The 14,590-nt window shown below is 37.8% G+C and overlaps 1 protein-coding gene across 23 annotated transcripts in view; it reads left to right on the top strand.

Moving 5' to 3' along the window:
- The window catches only part of LOC109568017 (ankyrin repeat domain-containing protein 26-like), a 92,013-nt gene that overhangs the window by 18,551 nt on the left and 58,872 nt on the right, over positions 1–14,590 (top strand). For 17 of the 23 annotated variants that reach the window (XM_070800999.1, XM_070800994.1, XM_070800993.1 and 14 more), the window contains 5 exons: positions 7,198–7,280; positions 10,755–10,906; positions 11,187–11,246; positions 12,340–12,507; positions 14,330–14,363. In XM_070800999.1, coding sequence (XP_070657100.1) covers positions 7,198–7,280; positions 10,755–10,906; positions 11,187–11,246; positions 12,340–12,507; positions 14,330–14,363 — 497 coding nt within the window. The remainder of the gene's footprint in view (positions 1–7,197; positions 7,281–10,754; positions 10,907–11,186; positions 11,247–12,339; positions 12,508–14,329; positions 14,364–14,590) is intronic. The other 6 variants (XM_070800992.1, XM_070800988.1, XM_070801004.1 and 3 more) reach the window with 3 other exon arrangements.

Genomic DNA, 14,590 nt, shown 5'->3' with positions numbered 1-14,590 from the left:
TTCTAACTTATTTTTGCAAATTTAATTTAAGAATTTAACATAAATAAGGCAAATGTTATTATTGATACCTGTGCTTTGAAACAAAAGATATTTACAAGCATAAGAAAAAGAAATTTTTAAAATGTAAGCTTGAACATAAGATGTTGCTGTATATGTTGTAATACCCTGAAGTTCTCAGTTTGGAATCTCTATACTTCTCAGGAATTCTCAGAGATTAAATATTAGACTTTTAAGATTTTTTCAATGTCCAAAAATGCTTGTTTGAACTCTGAACTTTCCCTAGAGTAAAAAACTTCACTAGCTACTATGTCAGTTATATTTCAGCTTATAATTATTTCATTATAGTGCTGTTACACAGATAAAAGTAGGCCAATCAGATGTTTTGATTAGCAGACTGTGTGTGTGTGTGTTTGTGTATGTGTGTGTGAGTTTGTGGTGTCTTTGATTATTAGAAGTAAGGGAAGTAATCATACTTTAATAAATATTTGATAGACATAATCTTTTAAAACAGTGATTCTGAAAACTGTTTGCTTTAGGATCCTTTTATACTTTTATAAATTATTGAGAATTCCAAGGAACTTTTGTTTATGTGTACTGATGTTTACTATATTGGAGTTCAGTTCAGTTTAGTCAGAGTCATGTCTGACTCTGCAACCCCATGGACTGCTGCACACCAGGCTTCCCTGTCCATCACCAACTCCCGGAGTTTACTCAGACTCACGTCCATCGAATTAGTGATGCCATCCAACCATCTCATCCTCTGTCATCCCCTTCTCCTTCTGCCTTCAGTTTTTCCCAGCATCAGGGTCTTTTCCAGTGAGTCAGCTCTTCGCATCAGGTGGCCATAGTATTGGAGTTTCAGCTTCAGCATCAGTCCTTTCAATGAATGTTCAGGACTGATTTCCCTTAGGATGGACTGGTTGGATCTCTTTGCAGTCCAAGGGATTCTCAAGAGTCTTCTCCAACACCACATTTCAAAAGCATCATTCCTCAGTGTGCAGGTTTCTGTATACAGTCCAACTCTCACATCCAACAGGACTACTGGAAAAACCATAGCTTTGACGAGACAGACCGATATTGGCAAAGTAATGCCTTTGCTCTTTAATATGCTGTCAAGGTTGGTCATAGCTTTTCTTCCAAGGAGCAAGCGTCTTTTAATTTCATGGGTGCAGTCCCCTTCTGCAGTGATTTTGGAGATCCCCAAAATAAAATCTGTCACTGTTTCCACTATTTCCCCATCTATTTCCCATGAAGAGATGGGACCAGATGCCATGATCTTAGTTTTCTGAATGTTGAGATTTAAGCCAACTTTTTCACTCTCTTCTTTCACTTTCATCAAAAGGCTCTTAAGTTCTTCTTTGATTTCTACCATAAGGGTGGTGTCATCTGCTTATTTATGGTTATTGATATTTCTCCTGGCTATCTTGATTTTAGCTTGTGCTTCATCTAGCCTGGCATTTCGCATGATGTACTCTGCATATAAGCTAAATAAGCAGGGTGACAATATACAGCCTTGACATACTCCTTTCCCTATTTGGAATCAGTCTGTTGTTCCATGTCCAGTTCTAACTGTTGCTTCTTGACCTGCATACAGATTTCTCAGGAGGCCAGTCAGGTGGTCTGGTATTCCCATCTCTTTAAGAATTTTCCAGTTTGTTGTGATCCACACAATTAAAAGCTTTGGGGTGATCAATAAAGCAGAAGTAGATGTTTTTCTGGAACTCTCTTGCTTTTGTGATGATAATGGATGTTGGTAATTTGATCTTGGTTCCTTTGCCTTTTCTAAATCTGGCTTGAATATCTGGAAGTTCATGTTTCACGTACTGTTGAAGCCCAGCCTGGAGAATTTTGAGTATTACTTTGCTAACGTGTAAAATGAGTGCAATTGTGTGGTAGTTTGAACAGTCTTAGGCATTGCCTTTCATTGGGATTGAAATGAATACTGACCATTTCCAGTCCTGTGGCCACTACTGAGTTTTCCAGATTTGCTGGCATATTGAGTGCAGCACTTTCACAGCATCATCATTTAGGATTTGAAAATAGCTCAACTGGAATTCCATCACCTCTACTAGCTTTGTTCGTAGTGATGCTTCCTAAGGCCCACTTGACTTCACATCCCAGGATATCTGGCTCTAAGTGAAGGATCACACCATCATGCTTATCTGGGTCATGAAGATCTTTTCTGTACAGTTCTTTTGTGTGTTCTTACCACCTCTTCTGAATATCTTATGCATCTGTTAGGTCCATACCATTTCTGTTCTTTATTGTGCCCATTTTTGCATGAAATGTTCCCTTGGTATATCTTACTTTCTTGAGGAGATCTCTATTCTTTCCCATTCTATTGTTTTCCTCTATTTCTTTGCATTGATCACTGAAGAAGACTTTCTTATCTCTCCTTGCTATTCTTTGGAACTCTGCATTCAAATGGGTATTTCTTTCTTTTTCTCCTTTGCCTTTAGCTTCTCTTCTTTTCTCAGATATTTGTAAGGTCTCCTCAGACAACCATTTTGCATTTTTGCATTTCTTATTCCTGGAAATGTGCTTGATCAATGTCACAAATCTCTGCCCATAGTTCTTCAGGCACTCTATCAAATCTACTCCCTTGAATCTATTTGTCAGTTCCACTGTATCATCCTAAGGGATTTGATTTAGGTCATACCTGAATGGTCTAGTGGTTTTCCCTACTTTTCTTCAATTTAAGTCTGAAGTTGGCAATAAGAAGTTCAGGATCTGAGCTGCAGTCAGCTTCCAGTCTTGTTTTTGCTGACTGTATAGAGCTTCTGCATCTTTGACTGCAAAAAATAGAATCAATCTGATTTCATCATTGACCATCTGGTGATATCCATGTGTAGAGTCTTCTCTTGTGTTGTTGGAAGAGGGTGTTTGCTATGACCAGTATGTTCTCTTGGCAAAGCTCTGTTCACCTTTGTCCTGCTTCATTCTGTACTCCAAGGCCAAATTTGCCTGTTATTCCAGGTATCTCGTGACTTCCTACATTTGCATTCCAGTCCTCTATAATGAAAAGAACATCTTTTTTGGGTGTTAGTTCTAGAAAGTCTTGTAGGTCATCATAGAACCGTTCAACTTCAGCCTCTTCAACATAACTGGTTGGGGCATAGACTTGGATTACCGTGATATTGAATGGTTTGCCGTGGAAACGAACATTTTTGAGATTGCATCCAAGTACTGTTTCAGACTCTTGTTGACTGTGATGGCTACACCATTTCTTCTAATGGATTCTTGCCCACAGTACTAGATACAATGGTCATCTGAGTTAAATTCACCCATTCCAGTCCCATTTGGGTGCTTCGCTGGTAGCTCAGTCGGCAAAGAATCTGCCTGTAGTGCAGGAGATTGAGATTTGACGCCTGGGTCAGGAATATCTCCTGAAGAGGGAAATGGCAACCCACTCCAGCACTCTTGCTTGGAAAATCCTATCGCCAGAGGAGCCTGGCGAGCTACAGTCCGTGGGGTCACGAGAGTCAGACCCAACTTAGGACTAAACCACAAACCAGTCCATTTTACTTCACTGAGTCTTAAAATATCTCTGAAGAACTCCACTGTGCACTCAGAAAGAATGAGAATGGAAGTAATGTTTAGAGTTGTGAAAATAGTTTTGACCTCTTGGACCCCCTGGCCCAGTGGATCTCTGGACTTCAGGGATTCTTAGGTCACACTTCAGAACCACCATTTTAAACCATTGACCTGGTTGGATGTGAAATGATAAAGGGGCCCTTGTGTTGACACGGAGTTTAAAGTTTCACTTTTACATATCTTGCTTGTTTCTTTGATTTCTCTTAAGTAATTTAGACCTGACAATTCCTTTTTCTAAAGCAAATATTTCTGTGTTGTATTCATTCTTGCCTCATGGCACTCTGTGCTGTTTGGATCCAGTGTGGTCCTAGACTTATCCTATTTTCACATGGAAACAATTAGTCACCCACAAGACTCATTTCTTATGTAAGTTTATGATGTCTATCTAAGGCTTAAAAAATAAGTTCTAAAGATATTGATAATTTGAGGAAAGACTGTCTCATTGTAATTAAAGAAGTTGTTGTCGGTGGTGGTGTTCAGTCACTAAATCAGGTCCAACTCTTTGTGACCCATTGCACGGCAGCACTCTAGGCCTCCTTGTGCCTCACCATCTCCCGGAGTTTGCCCGAGTTCATATCCATTGAATCAGCGATGCTATTCAGCTGATGCTATCAGCTGAATATCAGCTATGCTATTTCTGGGACTAGTTGGGAAACTAGGTAGACATCTAGAGATTGCCTTCTCAAAATGCGACTTCATAGCAATATTTTTATATAGCTGTCAATTCATTAGTTATGATTATATCAGTATAACTGCAAAAGCAACTCTGATACCAAATACTAAAATATTTCTCGTGTCTTCTCTGACTTCATATATTCTGGAATTGGCTTTGCCAGTGGTAATGGGGTCATGGGAAATTTGCAACATAGTACCTCCTTCTCAGCTGTGTCCACATAGTATATCAACTTGTTTTATTATTGTAAATTATTGTAATGAATTAAGAGTTCACAAGGGATGCTGGTATAAAGGAGTGCTGTTTTATTTAAAAGCAGTATATATAAAGTCAATTCTGACTCTACTAGAATGCCAAATCTATTGAGTAACCACATCTAATAATGTGTTGTCCATAAATACTAATTAATTTAGCACCTTTAAACAGTCATATGGTCAGGGCTATAGTAAGAAATCATACAGTTTCTTTTTTCACTCCTGTACTTTTTTCTTTTCTATCCTCACCTTTGCATTTACAGAAGATTCTCAGTTATCTCCTAGAATAGTGACTACAAGCTCTAAACTCAAAGTGTTTGCTTTTTCTTCTTTTAATCTATACAACTGAGTCATTTGCTCCTGTTTCTCCATGAGCTTGGTAGGTCAGGAAAAGCAAATTCAAATAAAACACCTACACGAGTCCCTTCAACACTGGACAATGTGAAATAGGAAAACTACAAAATAAATAGAAGCAAATTCAGTCAGTTCATGTTGATCATTTCCCTTCTCACTCGATACCTTTTATAAAATAACAAGCAGAATCTACTCTTTTGGAGTCCCTGGATTTGTACATTTATTGGTTTCTTAAAAATTTATCTATACTGTACCCTGAAAGTTTTATATCCTAAAATATTTCTGTAAACACTCCCTCAGTTCAGGCCTGCATCACCTTTTTTTCCTCAGTATTAATGCCTTCAGATTTGTCTTTCTCCAGTTATTTGTATACCCTTCAAATTCATCCCTCCCATAGCATTTAGAGTCACCAATCTCAAAAGCACAGGTGACCATGAAGCACTCTAAATCATATTGGTGTCTAGACCTCTTAAAGCACCACTGATGCCCATCAACTGCTGTTGATGCCCTCCTCACCTCTCCCTGTTGTTGTTGGTCAGTTGCTCAGTCGTGTCTGATTCTATGCAACCCCGTGGACTACGGCACACCAGGCTTCTGTGTCCTTCACCATCTCCCAGAGCTTGCTCAACTCACGTTCATGGAGTCAGTGATGTCATGCAACCATCTCATCCTCTGTCATTCCTTTTTCCACCCGACTTCAATCTTTCCCATCATCAGGGTCTTTTCTAATGAGTCAGTTCTTTGAATCTGGTGGCCAAAGTACTGGAGCTTCAGCATCAGCGTCAGTCCTTCCAATGAATAGTCAGAACTGATTTTGTTTAGGATTGACTGGTTTGATCTCCTTACAGAGAGACCCTTGGACTCTCAAGAGCCTTTTCCAACACTGCAGTTGAAAAACATCCGTTCTTCGGTGCTCAGTCTTCTTTTTGGTCCAACTCTCACATCCATACATGACTACCAGAAAAGTAGTCCATACAGGACTACTAGCTTTAACTAGACGGGCCTTTGTCAGGAAAGTAATGTCTCTTTTTTAATACTCTGTCTAAGTTTGTCATATCTTTTCTTCAAAGAAGCAGGCATCCTCTAATTTCATGACTGCAGTCATCATCTGCATTGATTTTGGAGCCCAGGAAAATAAAGTCTGTCCCTGTTTCTGTTGTTTCCCAATCTCTTTGCCACGAAGTGATGGGACCGGATGCCAAGACCTCCATCAGCCCCTGTCCTTTTACTTTGGACAAGTATCTACCCTGTCCTGCGTGTGCTTCTCTTCCCGTCTTGCTCCGGCCTTAAGTGCTCTCCCCCTCCTGCCCTCTGTGCCCTTGAACTGTGTAAGTCTGTGCTCAGGCATTATCTCTAGAAAAGCCATCCCTGACACCTTTTATCTACATTTTCCCTTAAACTCTAGGGTCTAGTACTGAGCAGAAACCTGAGAAATAATTACTGAATAAGAAACACAGGGACTCTGTATCAACCTAGAGGGGTGGGGTGGGGAGGGAGATGGGAAGGAGGTTCAAAAGGGAGGGGATACATGTATACCTACGGCTGATTCATGTTGAGGTTTGACAGAAAACAACAAAATTCTTTGACACAATTATCCTTAAGTAAAATAACAAGTGGGAAAAAAGGAAAATCTATACCCACATGATTTTTAAGAGCTTCTCCTGTGTAGTCTAGGAGCCAAGGGGATAGACATGTGAAGAAATAATTTACAGTTCAGATGTTTATCTATCACTAGGAAAATCTAGAAAGATACAATAGAAAAATCTTTAAAGTAAGGTAGCTACAAGGAAAGAGATACCTGTTTATCAGGGGAAAGATAGCAGTAACCAAAGACAACTTCACAAAGCAGGTTGAGCTTTAAAAAATGAAAAGTAATTTGTTGGAAGAGCACAGGGAAGCATTTTGGATTAAGGAACTGATAAAAGCATAAAAAATAAGAGGAATTTTATAAACCATGAATAATGTTACAGTTGAAGCTTGGTGTATTGTTAAAAAGGTCCTGTTATGAAGTAGAGACGAGAATATATGGTGACTTTATATGTCTGTCCTGTATTTTGACATTTCGTTTTGTTCACTGATATTTGGATGAATCTGTGAATGAATCTTTGAGCTGTTTGCCTGTAACCAGGTGACATCTGGTATATCCCAAATGGTTTGTTGAAGTTTTTAGATCATTGGAAGTAGTTCTTAAAGAAGTAAATATTCAGCTGAAGATTAAGATTGACTTAATCTGTCATTTGATACAATGTTGTAGATCTATGTTTTAAATGAACATTATGTCTTTTATCTAAATATTCTAAGTAATTTTAACTAAACATGCAGCTTTGTCAACAGAACTAGACTTGGAAATGATAACAGAGGAAAAACAAGAAAAATTTGATGGAGATGAAAATAACCTTTCACGGGTATGTAAAACTGTAAATTTCAATTTCTGGTTTAATACTGTATGAGAAAATGTGTATCAAACAAGGCAAATTAGAATGGAAAGATAAGTTAAAACCCATCACAAATGAGTTAAAGCAGAAGTTCGGTGAAATTTGTGAGGAATATCAAATTATCGTTTGTCCTGAGGAAGATCCACTATGTGATAACCCTAAAGAAGAAGCAAACCAAAAGGAAATATCTCCTAATCTCACAAATAATATACCTGATTGTGAGGAAGAAGATGCATTTGGAGTATCTGTCTCTCTAGTATTCCAAGCATTTTCTGAACAAAAAGAACTCAGTCTCAAAAATGTTTTCCCATCATCTGTAAATTCTGGGTCCCTGGGATAAACTTGTCGGTCATCTTCAAAGCTTTGTTTCTCTGAAAATAAAGTAGACTTTGAAAATGATCAACTAGACATTGAACATGTGTTTATCAAAATTGAGGAGAGTTTTTATAATGATATAGAAAATAAAAATGTAAGGGACCCGGTAATTACATTTAAAGTGAAAGAAGACCAATAGTTTGATACGCAAATGTCACAAAATCTGAGGCAAGATCCCACTAATCGAAAATTAGACATGGGACAGGCATGTCATTGTAGTCTGCAGCTTGTCTGCTCGGTAAGATGAAACACATAATTCAAATAAAAATTCACAGTCCTCCTACTGTTAAAAACATACCGATCTGAAAAATAAAACAATACAGGGCTAGTTCCAGAAGCCACTGCATGCAGATAATTGCAGTGCTAGTGACAACAAAAGCGTGGAACCCAAATTAGAAAATGGGAATTCTTCTCCACCTAACAGTCACCGCGCATCTGAAGTGTATGTAAATGAAGAATTAGAGAAGGCTATTCCGAGGTTTCGGAGAAGGTGATGGCGCCCCACTCCAGTACTCTTGCCTGGAAAATCCCATGGACGGAGGAGCCTGGTAGGCTGCAGTCCATGGGGTCGCGAAGAGTCGGACACAACTGAGCGACTTCCCTTGCACTTTTCACTTTCATGCGTTGGAGAAGGAAATGGCAACCCACTCCAGTGTTCTTACCTGGAGAATCCCAGGGACGGCGGAGCCTGGTGGGCTGCTGTCTATGGGGCCGCACAGAGTCGGACACGACTGAGGCGACTTAGCAGCAGCAGCATTTAGAGGTTTAAGAATGAAATAGACATGTTACAAGTAGAGTTGCTGCCTCTGGAAAGAGAAAATTCAACTTCCAAAAGAGGGAGAGGTTCATTTACTCTTGCTTTGGTTTTTCTCTTTCTTGATGATCTGGTCCATTTTGATTTTCCACTTATGAATAAAGTGGGGTCATCTAAATAGGTAATTGTGTAGAAATCAATTGTTATCTCAATAATAGGAATTCAGGAAACTATTTTCATGGCTTTTGTCCTTCAATCAATCTAATATCTAATTCTGTCTCTATCAGTCTTTCCTATGGACTGGGAAACTCATTTAACTATCTACCATGTGATCTTCTGAGCCAGAATAAGCACCAAGGAAATTGCTTCAGAAGTATAATCAGCTAGGGTTTTGTGTTTTTTTTTTTTTTTCCTTTAGCTTGTATTTCCATAGAATGGGAAGTTGTATTTCCATAGAATGGGAAGAAAGCAGTGACTGAGAGAAGGGACATGAACACATGTTCCCTCTAATCTCTTCATTGTGGTTGATTATGTGTGATCTCTGCTTTCCACTGTCCCTGGGCACTTAGATTTCCAGCATGGCCACTTTAGGATCTTTTTAATAACAAATACATGTGCTCCCACATATGTTTTCATTACCACTCTCAGATGTTTCTTTTTAGACAGACCATTCCATTATGTTGTTTACTAAAATGTAGAAAGTTTTGACATGTATGATTTTGTCATATAGGTAGTATGTGTGTATGTGTGTGAAAGTTGCTCACTCATGTCCAACTCTTTGCGAACCCTTGGACTGTAGCCTGCCAGGCTCCTCTGTCCATGGAATTCTCCAGGCCAGAAAGAATACCACAGTGGGTAGCTGTTCCCATCTCCAGGGGAACTTCCCAACCCAAGGATCAAACACAGGTCTCCCACATTGAAGGTAGATTCTTTAACATTTGAGCCACCAGGGAAGCTCATAGGTAGTATAAACCCTGAGCAAAAAAAGAAAAATTTAAAAAATTTAAGTGTTTATCTCCAAAGGAGAAAACAGTTTTGAGATAATGTGAGATTTTTCTTTCTTCAGTAATAGGTTTTTAAAATTGTTTGCTCTTTTGTGTAAGAGGTGCTTTGACTGACTTTGAACAATATAAAAAAAAAATCTATGTATTCTCCTGTTAAAAAAAAAAAAAAAAAGGAGATGAGCCCTACCCTCCAACTAAGGCATTGAATTACTGTGTCAAAGTCATGCTTTTAACTTATCTGATTAATCTGATGAATTCATTTGGTAATTTATCACATTCAATGTCACAGAATTGTATCATCTCTTTTTGCTAAGGAGTACTGCTTTAGGGGCTTTGAACAAAACCTTGAACATTTTTTAATTTTATTGCTGTTTTTGTTAAATAGTGGGGCTGCTGCTGCTGCTAAGTCACTTCAGTCGTGTCCGACTCTGTGTGACCCCATAGACGGCAGCCCACCAGGCTCCCCCGTCCCTGGGATTCTCCAGGCAAGGATACTGGAGTGGGTTGCCATTTCCTTCTCCAATGCATGAAAGTGAAAAGTCAAAGTGAAGTCACTCAGTTGTGTCTGACTCTTAGCGACCTCATGGACTACAGCCTACCAGGCTCCTCTGTCCATGGGATTTTCCAGGCAAGAGTACTGGAGTGGGGTGCCAAATAGTGGGGCAGTAATAGGTAATTATTTCTATACCTTCTAGCTGTAAGGTTTGATGGTTATTGAATGTGGAATTGGGAAGCATTACTTATTTTCCAGAATTCCACACTAACTAAACTCCTCAGTTTCTTTCTGCTCCTTGTGTTTTGGTAAACTTTGTTTCATTATTTTAGTGAACACCATCACCTTTTTGCTATCTCCCAGATCCAAGTGAGAAAAGAATTGTAAAAGGCAGTGGGGAAAGAATAGCTTTAGTGCAGAAAGAATGTTTCCTTTCTGAGGCACTACGGTGTCACATCCTCTACATCTGGCTGTTTAATGGAAAATCCAGGTAGTAAAGACCAAAGAGGACAGATTTTGTGTCTTTGTCTTTTTATTTCTCTGTCTCTGCCAGTCATATGGGGAAGACTGAATGTGAATAATTGCATCTTGTTAAGAAAGCCATTTTTGAAAGTTTGGGAATTTTGTTTCTTTTCCTCAAACAGAAAGGAGCAGATTTTACAAAAATTCCAGTGACTTGTAAGTGATAAAATAAATAGAAAAATATATTTTTATCAGTTAAATTCAGGGCAAACACTGAGTCAAATAATAAAATTGAAAACAAAGGTCTTTATAATAAAGAAGTAGCAAATATTCTTAGTGTCAAACTTTCATTAAAGGTTGAAGAAGAAAAGAAGCACAAAAGTAGTGAAGTGGAAATATCAGACAACGTATGCGACGCTGCTGATGAGAGTGGATTGATTCAGCAGAGAAAGAGTGGAGGAAACAGCAACCAGGAGTTTCCTGCTATGGAGAATGAAGATTCTGATAGGTAATTCTATATCAATATTTAACAGCAGGTCACTTGTTATTTTCCTATAAAATAATTTCTAACTTGAGCTAATGTTTGTGATTTACAGATTTTCTATTTTACTAGAGATATAGTTATTTTTAATACTCTTGTTCTTTAGCCTTAATACTAGAGTTCCTTTGTTAACATACCACCATGTTACATGTTAGAGTATTCTGGATTTGACTGCATATTTGCCTTAACCAGTGTGTTGTATATTTAAATTTATTTTATGTCACTAATGAACATCCTTTCATTTCAGTTTGAGGACTTCTTTCAGCATTTATTATGAGGCGAGACTAGTGGTGATGAACTCCATCAGGTTTGCTTTGTCTGGGAAAGTTTTTATTTATCCTTCATTCCTGAAAGACTTTTCTGGATAGAGTACCCTTGGTTGGCAGGGTTTTTCCTCCTTTGAGTATGTCCATGGATGGAGGCCAAAGTGTTGTTAGTGGCGAGAAAAATGATGAGGCACCTGTCTTTCAGCCATGTTGCTGATGTCACCCCATCATGTTTAAAAGTAAACTCCCCTCCCCTGGCCAAATATTTCCTTGATTTCTTCTTTCATGGTATATATGCCTCATGTCATTTAAAATATCATCTAAATTAATTAGTTTTTTCTTTGAATTCTTTTTAATTTATTTTTGGCTGCACTGATTCTTTGCTGCTGTAGTGTGGTGGCTTCTCTTGATACTGAGCGTGGGCTCTAGGGTGCTGACTTCAGTAGTTGCAGAGCATGGGTTTAGTTGCACCATGGCATGTGGGATCTTCCCTGACCAGGAATCGAACCCATGCCCCCTGTATTGGCAGGGGGACTCCTAAGCACTGGACCACCAGGGAAATCCCTAAATTCACCATTATTATATTCAGAAGCAAAATAACAAATATAGTGTAAATCTAATTATGACTGCCATGTCTAAGAGTCAAGGTGCTTAGCCAGTGGACTCCATCCAGGTTTTCAGTGTAGCTCTTGAGGTTCTTCTCAATGTCCTTCCAGATGCATCTCTTTACTTTCTTCCATGTATTTTATACTCTTCCTTCCAGGTTCCTAGGAAACGGCCTAGGTGCCATGTGCCTGATGTTTGTGCTCATATTTGAATCTCCAAGTAGAATCATTTTCTTCCTTTTCTGTTTCTCACGACCTCCTGTCTTCACTTCTGCAAATCCTTCCTTATTTCACTTATCACTTTCATATGTCAACTTTTACATATCATATTGTATCAGAATTGTATATCTGTGTTTGAGGGAAGAATTTGTTTCCTTGCATATGGTTGGTACTTCGTAACTGTTTTGTGAATTAATCAATGACTTTAGATGGGTAAGAGTTGGAATTTTATAAAAATTGGTTTTTTTTTAATTCTTTATCAGTCAAATTATTAGAAAACATTGGCTTTTTTGTGGATTTTTTAACGTAGCAATCCTGGTGTGCACAGGAAGAAAGTAAAGAAAAAGAACAATGACAAACGGACACCAGAAGAATGTATGATTGCACCAGTATTTGAAAAGACCGAGTCACTGACTGGTGGTCTGCTGCACGTGAATGATGACAGCATTTTAAGCGAAGTGGATCAGGATGATGACAGGTACATTCTACAGATTCTTTGTAGGGGAAGAAATATTAGCATTAAATACTTCTTCTGGAAATAGAGCAGCATAATACAGTGCTCAGGCCAAAACAAGAGGTTCCTCAACTATAGTGGATGAACACTGCTGAAAGGTTAAGGTGAGGGCCAGTGCCTTTGGCCAGAAGTCATTTCAGTAAATAGTCCATTTGGAAGCTGGACTGTAGTGAATACACATAAACATTCCCTAGGGAATATTATTGGGGCAGGCAATGAAGAACTGGATGGTAACTCAAGAGGAATGTGGAGTTCAAAGGTGTTTCTCGTTTTATGTTAAGAAGGAAGCTTTTAGAGTGTGTATGCTATTGGAAATGAGCCAGCAGAGGATGTGCTTATTTAGTTTCATCGTGTTTGCATTTCCAGTACCAGAAAGCTTACTGATTGTATGACATTATCTTTAAACTATTACAGTAAACTAATTGTACATAATAGTTCTGTTCATGTATTAGTTTTATGATAAGGGCTTGCTCATTGGTTCTGAAGAGTAATATTCTTGTGTAACAGAATATGCAAATGATTACTTAAGTTAGTTCTATCATATATAGATTTTCAAAAATTACATAATTGTGAATTTACAAACATTTAGGCTATACTGAATAGGATTTGATCATTCCTTGATGATTCAGTTGATAGTAACATTGTGAGTAGCTTTGATTTTGTAAGATGCTCTGAAACGTCACATCATATTAACTTCATAGTTGTTTATAGATTCCAACCAAAAGGGGAAGATTTTGTTTATATTCAATAGAAAAAAATTACTAACAGTCTTTCACAAATTATTTCTTTTGGATTATATAGATCTAAATGACAAAAACTGTGCTTCCTGTACTAAGAGTGTCATTAACACATATTGTGTGCTCAATAAGTGTATGTCAGATGAATGAAGAAACAGCAGAATGGTTGAATGAATGCCTACTGATGAATTTCTTTACAAAAAACAAAACTTTATTAAAGTAGGTCTCCAGTCTTGCCTACCCCTAAAGTCTTTATAATTTTTGAGAAATATGTTTTAAGATTCAGAAATTATTATTTATAGCTATAGCTAGACATGGAATAATACTATAGATTCATTTGCTCTCATATTACTTAAAAAAACTTTTCAATATTCCTTTCTCAGCGTATTTTGGAAGAGCAGTGTTGAAGCCAGATTTCTGGGCTTGAATTCTGGGTCTGTTTGATGACATGTTGAGTGAGCTTGGGCAAGTTCCTCAGCCTTTGTGCGCTCCACTTCTTCCTATACCTATCTCCCAGAATGACTGTGAGGATGAAAATGCCTTTAAGACATGTCAAGTGGTTCTAATAATGCATAACCGATGCCTAGGAAGTCCTCAAAAAGTCTTGGTTATTCAAATGGGTTTCTTTCTTAGAAGGACTGAAGGAATACCTCCCAGATACGTTTTATTGCCATGAAGGTTAGTTCTTATTGAAAACTGAAGTGAAGTCGCTCAGTCGTGTCCAACTCTTAGCAACCCCATGGACTGCAGCCTACCAGGCTCCTCCATCCATGGGATTAAAGGACAGGTGCAAAAAACACTGGTATACTGTTTCCTATCACATAACGCAAGTAATATGTTTTTCCTTTTCTTGGATCTAACTTTAATACTTTATTAATATTACTGACATATTTTTTTGTCCTTTAATGCTCCTCTTGTTTATTGTTGCATCCTTTTATAGAAAATTATTTGCCAATGCAAAGAGTTTATATAAAAAAAGAAAAGTTTAGGTATTGTTTGTATTTTTGAATATTTACTATTAGCCTGAAGAGAATCATTTGTTCTTTTAGGCCTGCAAGGAAAACACCGTGTGAAAAGAAGAAGGTATAGTAAAAAAAAAAATGAACTTTCAAAAATATTATTATCCTTGTCAAAAATACTTTGTAAAAGGAATAGTGGTAAAGTAAAAAATCTTCCTTTGTTGTAGAGAAGTTTACTTTGAACACATCATTTAGAAACACTGTTGGTAAATTTACCCTTTTGATAAAACTCTCTTCTTTTAAGAAATATCTGTTTTTGCTTTGATAAAGAGATATTTATCACCTCTGTAC

This window comes from Bos indicus, chromosome 13 (genome assembly GCF_029378745.1).
Source record: "Bos indicus isolate NIAB-ARS_2022 breed Sahiwal x Tharparkar chromosome 13, NIAB-ARS_B.indTharparkar_mat_pri_1.0, whole genome shotgun sequence".
Classification (NCBI taxonomy): Eukaryota; Metazoa; Chordata; class Mammalia; order Artiodactyla; family Bovidae; genus Bos; species Bos indicus.
This window is presented reverse-complemented; position numbering and strand designations above follow the sequence as displayed.